The sequence below is a fragment of the Onychomys torridus genome, chromosome 1 (genome assembly GCF_903995425.1).
Source record: "Onychomys torridus chromosome 1, mOncTor1.1, whole genome shotgun sequence".
NCBI classification, from domain to species: Eukaryota; Metazoa; Chordata; class Mammalia; order Rodentia; family Cricetidae; genus Onychomys; species Onychomys torridus.
Window position 1 is genome coordinate 121,255,505 of NC_050443.1, and position 16,423 is coordinate 121,271,927.

Consider the following 16,423-nt stretch of genomic DNA (forward strand, 5'->3'; position numbering starts at 1 on the left):
GTTTACTTAGGGTAATCCAGAAAAATCAAGACCCTAGCAGACTCTTCCACATGTTCCAAGTTCCCCACCCCAAGTCTGCAAAGCCTCAAGGAGGCCACAGCAGGGACTATCGTAAGTCAGCACTCAGCCCTCTCCACCTAAAGGAGAAGGGTATTATAGCCATGAGGAACTAGAGGGAGCACCCACAGAAGGGAACATTTCCATATGGTCAGAACAAGGTGACAAACCATTTGGGTCCCAAGCCAGAGCCTCCCCAGTCATGCCTCCCTATCCTAACAACTGTGCCCAGCAGCACCCACAGGCATGGCTGACTTCATTTTAAACCACAGACAGGAGACCTATGTCTGGTTTTTGAAAGGTTCAGTGTCAATGAATACAGCGCTAATATTTAGTGACATTGCACCTGAAGAGAAACATATATAACCTATGGGACTAGAGACAAGAACTAAGAGCCACTATGAGCAAAACATTAACTGAACCCCCAGACAGGCCCGTAGCAGCATGCAGCATGGCCCCAAAGTGGTCCCTGGTCACGGTGGCTCTGAGCTCTGCCATTCTGGGTACATCACTTCACTCTACCAGACCCTGCAAGCATGGCTTCTTCCCCATGGGAACACTTGACTGAAATATGGAGGTGAGTCTCCAGTAGGATATCCACTGTCCTGTAGCACCTTATACCCTTGACCTTGGAGCAGAGGTTCACTGCTGTTACTCACTTGGTTGGAGCCTGCAGGGCTCGCCTCTGCCTTGGGGGCCACCCAGGAGCGCTTCTATGTGTCTGAACCACCGAACCACGTGGAAGAACCTTGAGTCATCAGGAGGGGCTGAGAGCTGCCTGAACACGTCCACATCTGCCTGGGACAGGGAGTACCCCTGGACATAGCTACGCGTGCTGAGGTGTTGGTCCAGGGCCTGCACCCTGGCTGCCTCGTCACTAATGCTCAGAATGGACCTGTAGTCGGCAGCTGCAAAGACAGAGGGCATAGGACATCAGGCCAGATGGCAGGCAAGACATGACATCAGGCAGGCAGGAAAGCAGGCAGAAGGGCACATGATGTCAGGCAAGTGGGTAGGAGAGATGCAACATCAAGCAGGCAGGTAGAGAGCATTGGACAGAAAAAGGAAGAGGTCACAGAATGCCAGGCATGTGCACAGAAAGCTGCCCAGGAACAAGAGCCAGAGAGTTGTGTGTGTCAAAGCCCTTTCCTGAATGTCAGATATCCAGAAAAGGAAGGACCACAGGGTGGGCATGTAGAGCAGTGGCTGGCAGGAGGAAGAAGGCAAGGTGACAGGGGAACAGGTCAGATTCCCTCCTGGAACTTACAGAAAGGTCTGACATATATATTGTGGTGGTCTGCAGTATCGTGAGTGCTCTAAATGCCAGGGATGGTGTACTTTAAAATGGCTGACTTTGGGTCAGACATGGTGGTGTACACCTTTAATCCCAGCAGAGGCAGAGGCAGAGGCAGGTAAATATCTGGCAGATGTAGTTCAGAGGCAGAGCACTCACTTAGCGAGTACAAGGCTCTTAATTTGATGCCCAGCACCGCAAAATAAACAAATTCATTAATGAAATGGCTACTTTTATGCTATGCAGGGAGAGGGTAGCAGCTGCAGAGCCCTCAGCATGCATAAGCCTGCAGATACTAGAACAAACATGGCTTCCAGAAGCAAGATACCACATCCCCAGGTTGTCCAAGCCCACTCGAGAGTGCTCAGGGCTGTCAGAAGGAACTGCTCTGAGGCCACCTGACCCCTTCACTGGGGCACCTGATACAAAGGGTACAACAGTCATGACTCCCACTACCCACAACCCTGAGGGAATGTAGGACTCCAGGGTAAGGTTCTGCCTGGGCTACCAGGGGGACAGAAATCTAAACTCTTATCATGGTTGGACATTTACATCATACCTAGGCTATTATGTCAACTTGGTGTAAGCTAGTCATTTGGGAAAAGGGAACCTCAGTTGGGAACATTCCACCACCAGACCTGCCTATGAACAAGCTTGTGGTACATTCTCTGATTTAGTGATTGAAAGCCAGTCCATCGTGGTGGTGCCACCCCTAGGCAGGTGGCCTTGGGGTGTGTTAGAAAGCAAACTGAGCAGCCAGCAAGTGAGAGACCTGCTTGCAGGCTGCACCACCACTGCCACTACCCACTGAATTCTGTTCCCCCAAGACCCACTCTGCCGCCCAGTCCCACCCTTAATACAGAGAGGAAGCTTAGTCCGACCTCAACTTGATATGCCATGCTTTGTTGACACCCATGGGAGGCCTGCCCCTTCTGAACAGAAATAGAAGAGTGGATGTGGGGAGGTGGAGGGGGATGGAGGGGACGGGAGGAGAGGAGGGAGGGAAACTGTGGTCAAGATGTAAAATAAATGAAAAAATTTAATAAAAAGCAAGCAAGCTGAGCAAGCCAGTAAGCAGTACCCCTCCATGGCCTCTGCATCAGCAACTGCCTCCCGGTTTCTACTGTGTTTTGAGTTCCTGCCCTGACTTCCCTCAGCAATACAGAGCTGTAAGCTGAAATAAACCCTTTCTTTCCCTAAGTGGCTTTGGTCACGGTATTTCATCACAGCAATAGGAACCCTAAGATATACTACAAGCCCTGAATCTGTTCCCACTGAGCCACTAGTCCTCACGTTCCCTTTAAATAGCAAATATCCTCTGCTGGATAGAACCAGAACGGTGTTCTCAGGTCCTGCCCCTGTGGCGGCAGTCAGTGGGGAAGACATTTCACCATTTTACCAGATGTCTGGCTCTATGTATCTCTGAATGGAGAGGTTAGGATCAGGCACTGCCCCCAGGCCCTGCCTCCCTATGCTGGGGCAGAGCAAAATAGGTAGCACCAGACGGAGCCCGGCCCCAGCACATGAACAAGCAGCATCCAAGTCTGACTGTCCCATGGATTTCATTTGCTGAGGGAACTACAGGAAAGGCCTAGGCTCATCCCTCACAGACACCTTCCTACTCTGACAGATGGCTCAGGTGGGCAAGGACATGCTGATGACCTCTCACTCTGCCAAACCCCAGAAAGCTCCCCAGGCCACTACTGCCAGGAGATGACAACTCACGAACCATCCTACACCTCTCAGGGCCTGCGCCTCCCTCCTCTAACCCATTCTTCCCCTCCTATTCCTGGCACACACTGACTAGCCCAGGCAGACTAAGCCTACCACTCCTGCACCAGACAACAGAGTGTAAACAGAGAGATGTGTTTCTTCCCAAGAGAGGTCCAGAGAACGAAACACGAAGCTACAGCGGAGTGGCCATGCCAGGCCCAGGATGGAAGCCTCCTCCAACTCTCAAAGAGGACACTGCTAAACACTGGTTTTCCAGACATTCCTGAAAGTGACCTGATGAGCACCAATGGGTCCCCACCTGCTTTGCTTCCTCTCAAACGCACAGAACCACCTTTCCAGGGGACTCAAAAATAGCCAAGGCTCTATGCGGCCACAGGAGCCCAAAGCTTCATCATCCCCTTCAGACCAGTCCAAACCGTGTCCCTTTCTAGAGCATTCCACCCGCCAGCACCTGGACCCAGACCCCTCACCACAGTTCCCTGCACAGCAGTGTGGGCCCAGCTCCCCTCTCACCTGCAGGTCTAACAAACCAGGTCTGCAGACCAGCATGGCCTTCCCTGCTGAGAAGGAGAGTCTATCTCTGTCTCCCATACATCTTGCCTTACCAGGATCACAGGCCAGGCCTCACGCTGGCCCAGGGATGGCACCTGAAGATCTTTTGGGAGGTATATGCACCTCCAGGCATGGCCAAGCCCCTCACGTCCTTCACCACTTCAGTGCCTGCTGCCAGGGCATCTCACCCTTCCTCCCTGTGCACTGCCCCTCCCCCACTGCCTGCTGCTCTCCAGCTGCTTTGCTCACCTTGGGATCTCAGCATCCAGAACTCAGTCTGGACATTTTCAACCATTTGGCAAGGCTGTGAGGGCAGGACTGGCAGAGAGCTGGCGCTTTAGCTATAGCTTTGGGGATCACTGTGCCTTTCTCAGGAAGGACCCCAACACAGTGCCAGCATTGGGGATACGTAGCCTTCACCCCAGTGGATGGCTTGGCTGGAGACTACCCAAAGACACAGGGATCCAAGAACAAGAAAGGTACTTTTCACTCAGACCTGCCAACTGCCAAGTAACGCCAAGCAACAGGCAGACCCCTGTCCCTGCAAAGGTGTCACGGAGAGCTGGGGACTCCCAAGGGCCAGTTCTTCCAGCTCATGCCCAGTTTCAGTTTCCTTCCCTTCTTCAAGCATGTAGCTCTCAGGACCCAGCTGTGGCCTTTGAAAACCAGCGCCTTGTTCCAGACCCTCAGCCACAGGTGAAGGAGCTAGACGTGCTGTGTGTCTACTGCCCCACAAGGAGGGCCTCCAACTGCACTCCTGTCATTGCCTCCATGCCACCTGGGTGACAAACAGGACATCTCTTCCCAGATGAAGAGGCCACACAGGGAGGTAGGCAGACCATGTCTAACAGTCCCTGAGCACCACTGAGCCACGCCCAGCCCGCCTTTGTGCGCATCACTTCTGTTTTCTACTCTAGGCCCCCACCAAGTCCCCTACTGAGTAAAGCCCCCACACTGCCCTGACCACTGCAATGCTTTAGAGTGTCAGGAAATGGCACAGGGAAGGAACAGGCTGCAGGATGCTCTGGGAGATGGGCCTAGCCTTCAGGCTGAGCACCTGCCCTCTTCAGGCTGAACCACTTAACACCACCCACCTTGTAAAGCCTTACAGTGCTAAGTACAATTATACTTACAGAATGCTTTACAAACCTCTGGCAAAAAGTCAACTCTCCCCCGCCCCCCCCGCCCCGCCTTGCTGTCATTACTGTAATTGCTCCTGTATTATGATGATGACTGTAATCACTGAAGAACTCCAGAGGCTCCCTGGAGGAATGTGCCAGACCACAGGATCCCAAAGGCTCTGTGTAGAGCAGCTCAGACCACTGTCGGGGAACAAAGCCTAGCCATGTGAGCAGGGTACCTGAGAATGTGTGAGGTGGTCCTTCTGGTAACGGTAGCTGTGCAGATACACCTGGAGGAAATGTCTAGAACAGGTCAGCTCTCTCAGGGGAGCTGGTGAGGCCATCTCCAGCTGTTCATTGCCTGGCAACAGAATTCCTCCCAGGTCCACTCTGCAAACTTGGCCTCACCAGGAGCCTTCACACACCATGCCCAAACTACTCTGCCTCCATAGGACAGGTCACCGCCAGGTAGATCTGCAGCTCATCCCCTGAACACACAAAGAGCAGAGCCCTCTGATGGCAGGTAATAACTGACACGGTGTATGGAGTCTGCCAAACAGCCGCAGAGTGAGCTAGTACTCAGCACAGTGAAGAAGCCACCTCACTTCAAGCGACCCACAGTCCTAACGTGGAAGGCCAGCCAGGCAGCACCCAGCCTGGCCCCTCCCATCAGCATTCACACCTGCCTCTGACCCCTTTCCTGAGTTCTCCCCGGTATACTGGAAGAAAGCACTCCAGGAGCAGCTCCCTAAGCTCGCAGGGGTAAGCCTCCACTTGACATTACACCCACAGTCTGCTCCTGACCCTCTCTGCCTGTTACCGCCACTACTGCAGAGGCCCCTCAAAGCCCTCACCTTGCAGATGCCCCAACAATACCCATACCTGCAGCTTGCTCCCTCCCAGCAAAAGTACCCCTCAGCCTTCTCTAGCTGTTCTTGCTTCTCCTATCCCAATGCTCCCTCTGGGGTTCCCATCTACTACTGCCACTAGGAGCTGCTGCTCAAAACACCAGAAAACGCTCACTGTTCACCAGAGGCTACTGCCATAAACGACATCCTGGGAACTTGAGGGCACAGATGAGCAAGTATCTGCAGCCTTCAGATGGGTCCATTTTGCTCTGTTCTTCTACTTTAACATACTTGGCAATTGGAGCCAACCTGACCTCTCTAAGAGAATCTGCAAGAGTCACTGCAATGGGAACTGAAGTCCCCGCACCGAGGGATACCTGGCCCTGTCTCTAGTTGTGGTAACAAGAGACTCAAGCACTTCACCTTGATGGTCGTTGGGGCGCTCATCTGCACAGGAAGGATCACAAAGAACACAGGCACTGTTACAGCTGTGCTGGGACTTGTGCTGAGACGGGCGCCGTATCATGGCATGATTATGAAGACTGTATGGTTAAACTGTGGGAAAAATCGGGTGTCTGACATGAGCTCCCCACCCATCCTGCCCCATGGTACCTGGAGCTTGGGCCATTCTCTGAGGAAACGTGAAGGAAAAAGCAGTTGCTCAAATGCTCCCAAGCCACAACTAAAGACCATCTCTGTATTGTGTGTTTCTAATTCCTTACGGGTATTATGTTGTTTGGAGACAGGATCTCATGTAGTCAAACCTGGTCTCAAACTGGTGATCCTCCCGCCTCATCTCCTAGAGTGTAAGAATTACTGGTACGCACCTACACACAGTTTTGTTGGATATGTTCCAAGTGGCTATCCCCCCACCCCCCAGTTTCTTTTTTATTTCTTTTTTGGTTCTTTGACACAAGGTTTCACTATGTATCCCTGACTGGCCTACAACCTGCTATGTAGACCAGGCTGGTCTTGAATTCCCAGAGATCCTCTTACTTCTGCCTCTGGAGCACTAGAATTATGAATGACAGGTGCATGCCACCACACCCACTACCGCTATTCCTTGACTTTCAAGGAGGCTCTGACTCTTGGATCATCTTCCCTAAGGACTTGTGCATCTATCTCCCTTATGATCTCTGTGGAGATCTTATTTCTAATCTCTTGTTTCTAATTTGGGGCTCATGGTTCCAGAAGACTAGATTCCATAACCATCGTGGTGGGGAGTATGGCAGCAGGCAGGCAGGCGTGGCATTGGAGCAGTAGCTGAAAGCTCACATCTTGAGACACAAGCAGGAGGCAGTGATGCCTAACTGGGATGGCAAAGGCTTTTTGAAACTTCAAAACCCACCACCAGCGACACACTTCTTCCAACAAGAATGACCTCTTAATTCTTCCCCAGCATTCAAATATATGAGCCTATAGGAGTCAATCTCTTCAAACCACACCACATACATTTTTATTTAAAAGCCAATGAGGAAGCTGGACATGGTGTCACAATACCTGTCATCCCTGCACAGGAAATGAAGGCAGGAGGATCATTTACCAAGATTAAGGCCAGCCTGGGCTATATAAAACCCTATCCTAAACAAACAAACAAACAAACAAACAAACGCCGAAGAGTCTCATTTTTGACAGACCTGGTTCTGACATACCAGGCACTGTTCCAAGCTCTTCCTACAAACTCATTCAATGCCTACGCCACCTTCTGAGGCAGGAACCACTTCCCTGTTGTTGTGAGTATGGGCACAGTTGTGATCCCAGACCTGTTGAGCAGCTCAGGGTGGAGCCGCTGGCCATGCTGCTGTGTTACAGGAGTCTAGGTGGACTTCTAAGGTCTGCTCGGAAACAGCTGGAATCTAGGCATGCCAGTAGAGTGGAATGCTGGAATATGAAGGTAGGTAGCACTGTCACTAGGCATAGGCTGAGAAGCCATGTCATCTGGGTAACCCACATCACTGGGTACTCAGGTGGTCTGAACCACCTGCCTAGAATCCAGCCAGGCCATAGGAACAACAGAGACTAAAATCTACACCAAGCATTCTGCCTTTGAAGGCTTGCTTCTGACCTTTCAGGATCTGGGCCACAGTCTGTTCTTTCTAGAACCCACTTGCTGAAAAGACAATGAGAAAAGACACTACTCTTCTGAGATTTGCCAAGGCCCAGGTCCTTGGGCCACCCCTTGGGTGACATAAATGACTGCCTCTCGAAGGAGCCTCCCAGTTGGCAATAAAGTAGACAGTGATGCTCTGACTGGACAGGTCCCTGTGGTGGCCACACTGGCGATTAAAGCCTTCATAAAGCCCCAAACTCTTTCATGTATGTGTACATGGAGCCCTTGCTTCCTCTGCCCTACTTCCCTAAGTACCAACCTCAGGTGCCCTTCCACCCACCTGCTTGGGCAGAAGACCAAAACAATCTGGGCCTCTGCCTCACCCCCAAAGTCCAGCCAGGGCAGAAGAGTGGGGGGTGATATCTCATCCAGGCACCAGCTGGAGACAGGCTATTTGATACAGGATCATCTCTGAGTATCCAAGAGCACCTTAGCCTTAACCCATCAAGAAATTGAGGCTGAGGAAGGGATGGATTTATAGAACAGGAGTCAGGTCCCCACCAAGCAGGTACTCTAGCTTCAGGGAGTCATGGCAGCCACTCCCCAGGTCCTGTGGCTTGCCACTGCCCACTGAGACCCTGGCTATTCCCAGAGCTTTGGTCTGGCACTGCCCACTTGGGTCATGGCTGCTTCCACAGTCTTACCCAAGGACCTGTCACCCCAGAACCCTGGGCTGGCCACTACCCACTTGAGTTCCAGTCAACCCCAGATCCCTGGTTCACCACTGCCCACTCCAGCCCATGCCAAATCCAGATCCCTAGCCTGCCACCGCTCACCTGGGCCATCACTGTTCCCGGAGCCCTGCCCTGCCACTGCCCATTTGAGCCATGGCTATCCTCAGATCCCTAGTCTGGACACTGCTTCCTTGGGTCATTGCTGTCCCCACAGCCCCAGCATGGCGCTGCCTACTCGGGTCATGCTAGCCCCACAGTCATCCGGTACAACTCACTCTGCTCCGCGGAGGAACCTGCCATCTCTGGGAATCCCGACCCCCGGCTGCCGCCACAAACTATTTCCAGAATCTGATGCAAGAGAAGCGCCGGAAGTCCCGCCCCACCAGTCGTCTTCCGGGCACGTCCCGTAGCTAGGCAACCGCGGCTCTGACGCCGGCGTGAGGCATGATGGGAAAATACTCCGGCTCACACTGCTGCGATTCCCGTCTCAGGGACACCAAATGGCACTGACCCCGGCCACTGCAGGAAGAGGACTGAGTGGCGGGACGAGGGACTGGGAGGAGCGAGTGCAAGAAAAGGGGTGGGGCAAGGAACCTAGGGAGTGGAAGGGAGGGGAGAGGACGACGTCATGCTCTCAGACCGAGACGCCCTGAAAGACCACAGGCGTGGAAACAGGCCCCTCCCTGTTACACACTTCCAAATCCATTTCTTTCTTCTGTATATAATGTCGCCTCCTAAGACTCCCCACCAGAGGGGGGTTGTAAGAAGAAATGAGAGGTATTATTTAAAAACTATAGCCAGCAAAAACAAACAACAACAAACAAACAAAACAAAAACAAAAACCAAACAAAAACATAGCCATCCGGGCTCGAGAGATGGTTCAGAAGAGCACTGTTCTTCCAGAGGACCAGGATTCAATTCCCAGCACCTACATGGCAGCTCACATCTGACTGTAACTCTTGTTCCAGGGGATCCAGCACCTTCACACAGACTTATATGCAGGCAAACACCAATGCACAAAAAATAAAAATGAATTACGTATAAAAAGTACCGGGTTGGGGATTTAGCTCAGTGGTAGAGCGCTTGCCTAGCAAGCGCAGGGCCCTGGGTTCGATCCTCAGTTTAAAAAAAAAAAAAAAGTACAATGAGCAATAAATAGATCCCAGTTTAAAAAACCAAACAAGCCCAGAAAACATAGCCAGCTATCTCAAAATTAAAAAAAAAAAAAAAAAAAAAAAAAAAAACCAACTATTTTGTTTTTGTTTTGTTTTGTTTTCCAAGACACGGTTTCTCCATGCAACCCTGGCTGTCCTACATTTCTAGCATTCACATGATTGCTCACAACTGGTTGTGATTCCAGATCTAGGGGATCCTACACCCTCTTCTGGCCTTCATGGGTGGCTTTGCATACATGCAGTACAAAAAAACATCAGTGCAGGCAAAACAAAACAAAAATATACAAATAAAATGAAAATAAATAAACCTAAAAAACACCCATATGTGTCTGGCAACCATGCCCTTAATCCTAGCAACTCAGGAGGGAGAAGCAGGTGGTTCTCAGTGAATTCCAGGCCAGCTATGGCTACAAAATGAGACCCTATCTCAATATAAATGAATGAATGAATCAATCAATCAACAATTATATTTTTATATATATTAAATTGACCAGAAAATATATTGCTAAATTCTACAACTTTCTAAGAAAACGTCATATCTTTAGTACCAGTACTTTATTTTCTGGGTTTTTTTTTTTTTTTTTTTTTGAGATTTTATTTTTGCTGGCATGTATTTCTGTGTATTGCCACAAGGAGGCCAGAAGAGGGCGACAGACCCTCATTAACTGGAACTGGAGGTACCAGTGGTTGTGAGCGGCCCTTTGTGTGCTGGGAGGTTGAAGAGCCAGGCTCTTAACTGCTGAGCCCCCCGCCCTCCCCCTCGAGCCCTGTAGCACCAGAACATTCAGAAGTAAAGCCCAGAACAGATGGTGGCATGTGCTTGGAATCCTAGCACTTGGGAGACCTAGGAGAGAGGATTGACACGAATTTGAGGGCAGCCTGGGCTACATAGTTCCTGGCTAGCAAAGGCTAAGAGTGGGACCCCTGTTTTAAGAATTAAAAAAGGGGGTGAGGGGGCTGGAGAGATGGTTCGCCAGTTAAGAACATTGGATGCTCTTGCAGAGGTCTTGGGTTCAATTCCCAGCACCACATGGCAATTCACAAAACAAAACAAAACCCAGTTCCAGGGGAATTCGACACCTTCATACAGACGCACATTCAGGCAAAACACCAGTCAATGCTCATAAAATAAAAAATAAATTATTAAAAAAGAATTTAAAAAAAAAACTACCATCACCACCAAAAATAACTCAACTTTTGCCAGGGAAAGTGGTGGTAAACACCTGCAATCTCAGAGATAGAAGCAAAAGGCTTAGGAATTCCTCAGTTTTAAGTGAAGTTGATACCAGTTGGGACGACATGAGACCCTGTCTAAAAAATACTGAAATTATCAAGGCATGTATTATTAAATTATACAACTTTAGGTGGAAGGATATCATGTGTATAATACTGCAAGAAACATTAAATATTAGTCTTTCAAGTCAAACAGTGTAAAACTAAAACTTTGTTTAGGACAAGGAATTTCAATCTTTTTATCTCCCCCACCTTGTTACAAACCTTTATGCAAATGTTTTTAAGCCCCTCCACATACTCACACACCTAGTCCCAGTTGCATTCTTGGGATGTAAGTGAATTAAGTAGCTGATTCCTGACCAATTTCCTTAGCATCTCTTAAAACAACTTTTTTTAGATTTATTTTAGTGTATGAGTGTTTTGCCTGAATGTGTGTATGTGTACCATATGTATGTCTGGTACTACAGAGGTCAGAAGAGGGAATCAGATCCCGTGGATGGGATGTTTATGAGCCACCATGAGGATGCTGGGAATTGAATTGAACTTGAACTCTGCAAGAGCAACAATTATTCTTAAACTCTCAACCACTGAGCCAACTCTATAGCCCCAACTTTGAACCTTTATAAAAAAAAAACCAGACAATGGGAAAAAGACAGTCAGTCACCACCTGTGTAGGATAAAAACTGAGTGAACATCCTGTCCCCGTGTGCCTGCTGCTCTGCCTTTGTGTGCCATCATGAACAGTAGTAAAATTTTGTCTTGTCAAGACACTTTCAATGGAGTGGTGGTCTCTTTCTTTTCAACCCTGAACTTATTTCTATCAATACCAATAATTTTAAAAGTTTAAGGCATGGAGCTGCAGGTGGAGTCCCACACCTGTAATCCCAGAACTTTAGAGGTTGAGGCAGGAGGATGACACATACAATCTGTAAAGCTTTCATCAAGGGCAAACCTAAATCCAAGGGCAATTTGTGATTCAGTTAATTCTGTTAAAAATCACCAAGGGAAGCCGTGGTGTTCACAAGTCTTGGCAGCAGGGCAATCTGATATCAGAAAGGAAATGCCTTTAGCTTTACCTTTTGGGGAAGGTATGCTGTTATATTTATTATGCAGGGGGTCCCCAAGGGCATCCCATGAGTGCAGGGAAACATGCCGGCATGCTGGGCAGATGCAGTGGCCAGGTGAGCCACTGGGCGATCCACTCTACAGGCATGGTGGCCAAGGTGGCCAGTAATAACCCAGACACTGCATCTACATGGAGAGTTTATTATAATAGAGAGATAAAGAAGCAGAGAGACAGAAAGAGGGAGATAGAGGGAGAGAGGAAGGGAGAGAAGGGGCGTGTACACCTTATGGGAGGACAAGTGGAAGGAGAGAGAAAGGGACAGAGTTTTTCCTTAAGGAGAGGCTTCTACTTCAGGTTGCAGGGTGGACCAGTTCATAGGGACAGTCCATGAGACAGACCCCCTGCAACCAATAAAGACTAGAATCATCCTTGAGGTGCGTCTGTGTCTCGATTCCACAGACCCCATGAACTTGAACTCATACCCGATAGACAGCATATTGGCATGCCAACGTCTGGCTTAAAGCAGGACAGAGGATCATGGAACTCGAAGGACAGAGGATCTGGACATCTTAAGGACAGGAGGAAGTCACTCTCAGGGTAAGAGGACTCCAGGATTGGCAGTGGTGGTGCTCGCCTTTAATCCCAGCACTGGGGAGGCAGAGCCAGGCGGATCTCTGTGAGTTCGAGGCCAGCCTGGTCTACAGAGTGAGATCCAGGAAAGCCAGGGCTACACAGAGAACCCCTGTCTGGGGAAGGGGGGAGAAAGAAAGAGAAACAGCCTCCAGAGCTTGGGTGTTAGTTAAACGGCGTGGCCATGGGTTTCAGGCAATTTCTCATGTCCAGTTGAAACTGACGGTATGGAAGCAAGTGTGGAGAGCTTTGAGAGCTCGTCAGAAAGGAGAGCCCATACCGTTAAAATTTGGTCTTTATGTAATTTAATTTCAAATGCTCTGGAGCCGCTACAGAGTGAGGAGCCACTTAAAACTCGATCTGAGGTAGTACAGGGAAGTAAAAAGGAGTATGCTTTGGCTAGAAATTGTCAGTCAGCCGAGGAGAATGTTCCTTCATAGGAAGATATGAGTGCTGTTTCGGAGGAAAATGGAAGTGAGGAGAGCCAAGACACTGGAGATGACTCTCCTCTTTCTTTAGATGAAACAGATTTAGAAATAAAACTGAAAGGTTAACTGCACATTCAAAAATACAAGAGCTCCCAAGACAACGAATAAAAAAGAAGGAGGAAACTTCCCAGTAGAGAAGAGGGAAAGAAAGGAAATAAAAAAAAAGGAACTCTTCCCAATAGAGAAGAGGGAAGGAAAGGAAACAAATTTCCTGATAGAAAAGGGAGACATGCTTAATCAAGAAAAAAGGATTTTCCCAGTAAAAAGGGGGGAAATATTGAATCAAGGCCTAAAAATTAAAAGGCCCCATAAACAAAAAATAAAGGAAAGAAAAAAGCCTCTTCCCAGTAAAAAACAGAAGAAGAAAAAAAATGGCTCTTTCTGATATAAGGAATTGAGGATAGCTAAAACTCAGAGCTCTTTCAGAGACCAGTCTGTCAGTACAGAGCTGCAGCTTCTGAATTACACAGAATGGTAGCAGACAGCCTCACTGCTGAGGCCTGAGCCAGCACAGCTGGCCAAGAGCTTAGAATTGTGTTGTTTGTTTACTTAAATTTTATATTTCCCTTAGAGGAGGAATAACTCAATATTAAAGATCTCTGTGGGAGATGTTTTTTATTTTTCCCTAATAGTGGGGATAACTCATTATCAATGGTCCCTTCATGGGAGAAAGAAAAAATTTTACACAAACCCAACTTCTAGTGAAAAACAAAACAAAACAATTGCAGTCAGGGCATAAGGTAATAAGTCAATCCCAGAGATATTAGTCATTCATTGTATAAAGAATGGTATCTTCTCTTGGTTGTCTAATGTTTAAATGAACATTTAATATCATAGTAAATGAACTAAAAACAAAATTCATGATTTTAAACTATATTATTGGGTCTGTTTATTCTGGCTAAAAATTTGGTTCAGCTCTTTAAGTTCCTTTATAGAAATTCTTGGTTAAATTCTGTAAAAATGTAATACCTAAAACAGATTGGGTTGTTAGCTTATTAGATAGTGTGGTTACTAAGGTTAAAGCTCATAAAAATTGATCTCCTACTGATAAAGAGCTTACAAAAGTTATTTTTCCACGAAATAAATTACAGGTAAATTGCTTGTTCCACACTGTTAATAACTGGCAAGTTGCATTAACATGTCACTTGGGACCTATAAAAAAAGGATCCTCCATTTAAAATTTTATGAAGATACTCCTTATTATTGCCTAAAGTTACCTCTTATAATCCTATAGAGATTGTTTATTTTTAATGTTCCTATAGGCGACTTATGGGATACATTCACCCTATATAAGACAGGTTTTAAATCATTGGGCTACTCAGAATAGAGTTATTCCACTGTATTGGAAGAACCTCATGGCAGCTATACTAGAAGCTAGCCCTCAGTTACAATGGCTCACTTGGTGAAGAGAGGAAGCAGCAGCCATGGAACAGAGTAATCAGACTAGAGGAGTAAATATAAGGGACCAGTTGTTAGGAGAGGGTGAACAGCTGATTTACAAAGACAAGTGCAGTTTGATGATGTTACTGTAGTGCAATGTTGTGTAGTGGCTTTAAGGACCTGGGATAAGATTAAGGAGCCAGGGAAAAGATCTATCTACTCCACAAAAATCACACAAAGTGCAAGAGAAGTCTACACTGATTAAAAAAAAAAAATAACTTCAGCAGTTCATAGAGCAGTAGCTGATCCTGATGTTAGAAAGGTTTTAATTGAGTCTTTGGCTTTTGAGAATGCTAATACTGAATGTCAAAAGGCCATAAGACCCTTAAATGCTCAGGGAGCTCCTTTAGAGGAATGGATTAAAACTACTGCTGATATTGGATTCACAGACTATAATGCTAATATAATTGGCCAAGCTTTAGCTTATGGTCTTAGATCTCAGAATACAAGATGCTTTAACTGTGGAAAATTGAGACATTTAAGGAAAGATTGTTATTGTTCTGTTACTAAACAGAATACTTCTTTGGAAGATAATCAGAATAGGAAGCCTGTAGGAGATGTGGGAAAGTTAAAAATTAGACTAACATCAGAAAATTTGACAAAGAGCTTAGCTCAGGGAGCCAGGAACAAACAATACGAGATACTAATTTCTTGTCAACAGTGGAATGGCTCATCAGCAAAGCTATCAAGGGAACCCAGGCTCAGCATTGGAGATTTAATGCATGCTACTTCAGGCAGCACTGCTCTAGAACTGGCAGTGGGCAAACATCTTCCTCCACAAATTCCTTGTCATAAGATACACACTGGGATGTATATCCCCTTCCCCAAGGAACAGTAATTTTGGGAAGGAGCAATTTAACATTCCAAGGATTTATTGTACACCCAGGAATTATAGATGGAGATTACCAAGGAGAAATTAAAATTATGGCATACATAAAAAAGGACTGTGTAAATAGAAGCTGGTGATAGAATTGCCCAGTTGTTATTAATCCCATATTTTACAGGCAAAGCAGATCCCATATGTAGAACAGGAGGTTTTGGAAGTACAGGGGACAAAGGCCTAAATTAAAAGTAAAACTAAATGGGATTGAGATTGAAGGATTATTGGATTCTGGTGTTGATATAGCCATAATTTCATAAGAATCCCAACTGGCCTTTACAAGAGGTCTCCACTCAATTTGTAGGCATTGGAACCTTATCTCAAATAAAACAAAGTGTCTCGAGTGGATTAAATATATAGGGCCTGAAGTTCAAGTAGGGATGTTAAAGCCTTACGTATGTAGCTGATGTAACCATGAATTTATGGGGGAGAGATTTGTTACAACAATGGGGAGCTCAAATGAATATTCCTGAAATTTCAGAAACAGTTCATAAAATGATGTTTAAAATAGGATATATTCCTGGAAAGAGCATTAGGAAGAATTATAAGGGAAAGTCACAGACTATGCAGGTTGTACAAAAGCAAGATAGGACGGGAACTGGCTATTCAAATTTGGAGTAGGGGTCACTGCCAGTAACCCGACTGCCTTTAAAATGGCTGACTAGGAAGCTTGCATGGTTGGAGCAGTGTCCCTTAACTAAAGAAAAACTACAGGTGCTTGAACAACTAGTAGAAGAACAGTTAGATGCTAAGCACATAGAGGAAACAAACTACTAGTCCTTGGAATACTCCTGTGTTTGTAATAAAAAAGAAATTTGGAAAATGTTAACTGACTTGAGAATGATAAATAAGATAATTCAACCTGTAGGATCTTTACAGCCTGTAATTCATTTACCTTATTACCTAAAGATTGGCCAGTGATAGTTATTGATTTACAAGATTGCTTCTTTAAGACTATTCCTTTACAAGAACAGGATAGAGAAAAATTTGCTTTTACAGTTCCTACTTAAAATAATGCTCAGCCAGTAAGACAATATCATTGGAATGTCCTTCCCCAGAGAATATTAAATAGCCCAATTTTATGTCAATATTTTGTACATTAATTCTCTTGTTAAGTAAAC

At 46.8% G+C, this 16,423-nt stretch overlaps 1 protein-coding gene across 2 annotated transcripts in view; it reads right to left on the reverse strand.

The window, feature by feature from the left end:
- Cars1 (cysteinyl-tRNA synthetase 1) overlaps positions 1–8,768 on the reverse strand; it is a 57,488-nt gene extending 48,720 nt beyond the window's left edge. The window contains exons 1-2 of one of the 2 annotated variants that reach the window (XM_036199860.1): positions 8,666–8,768; positions 717–965 (exon numbers count right to left, since the gene is read on the reverse strand). In XM_036199860.1, coding sequence (XP_036055753.1) covers positions 717–965; positions 8,666–8,690 — 274 coding nt within the window. In that variant the 5' untranslated portion in view covers positions 8,691–8,768. The remainder of the gene's footprint in view (positions 1–716; positions 966–8,665) is intronic. The other variant, XM_036199871.1, reaches the window with a different exon arrangement.
- Between the last annotated feature and the right edge of the window lie 7,655 nt (positions 8,769–16,423).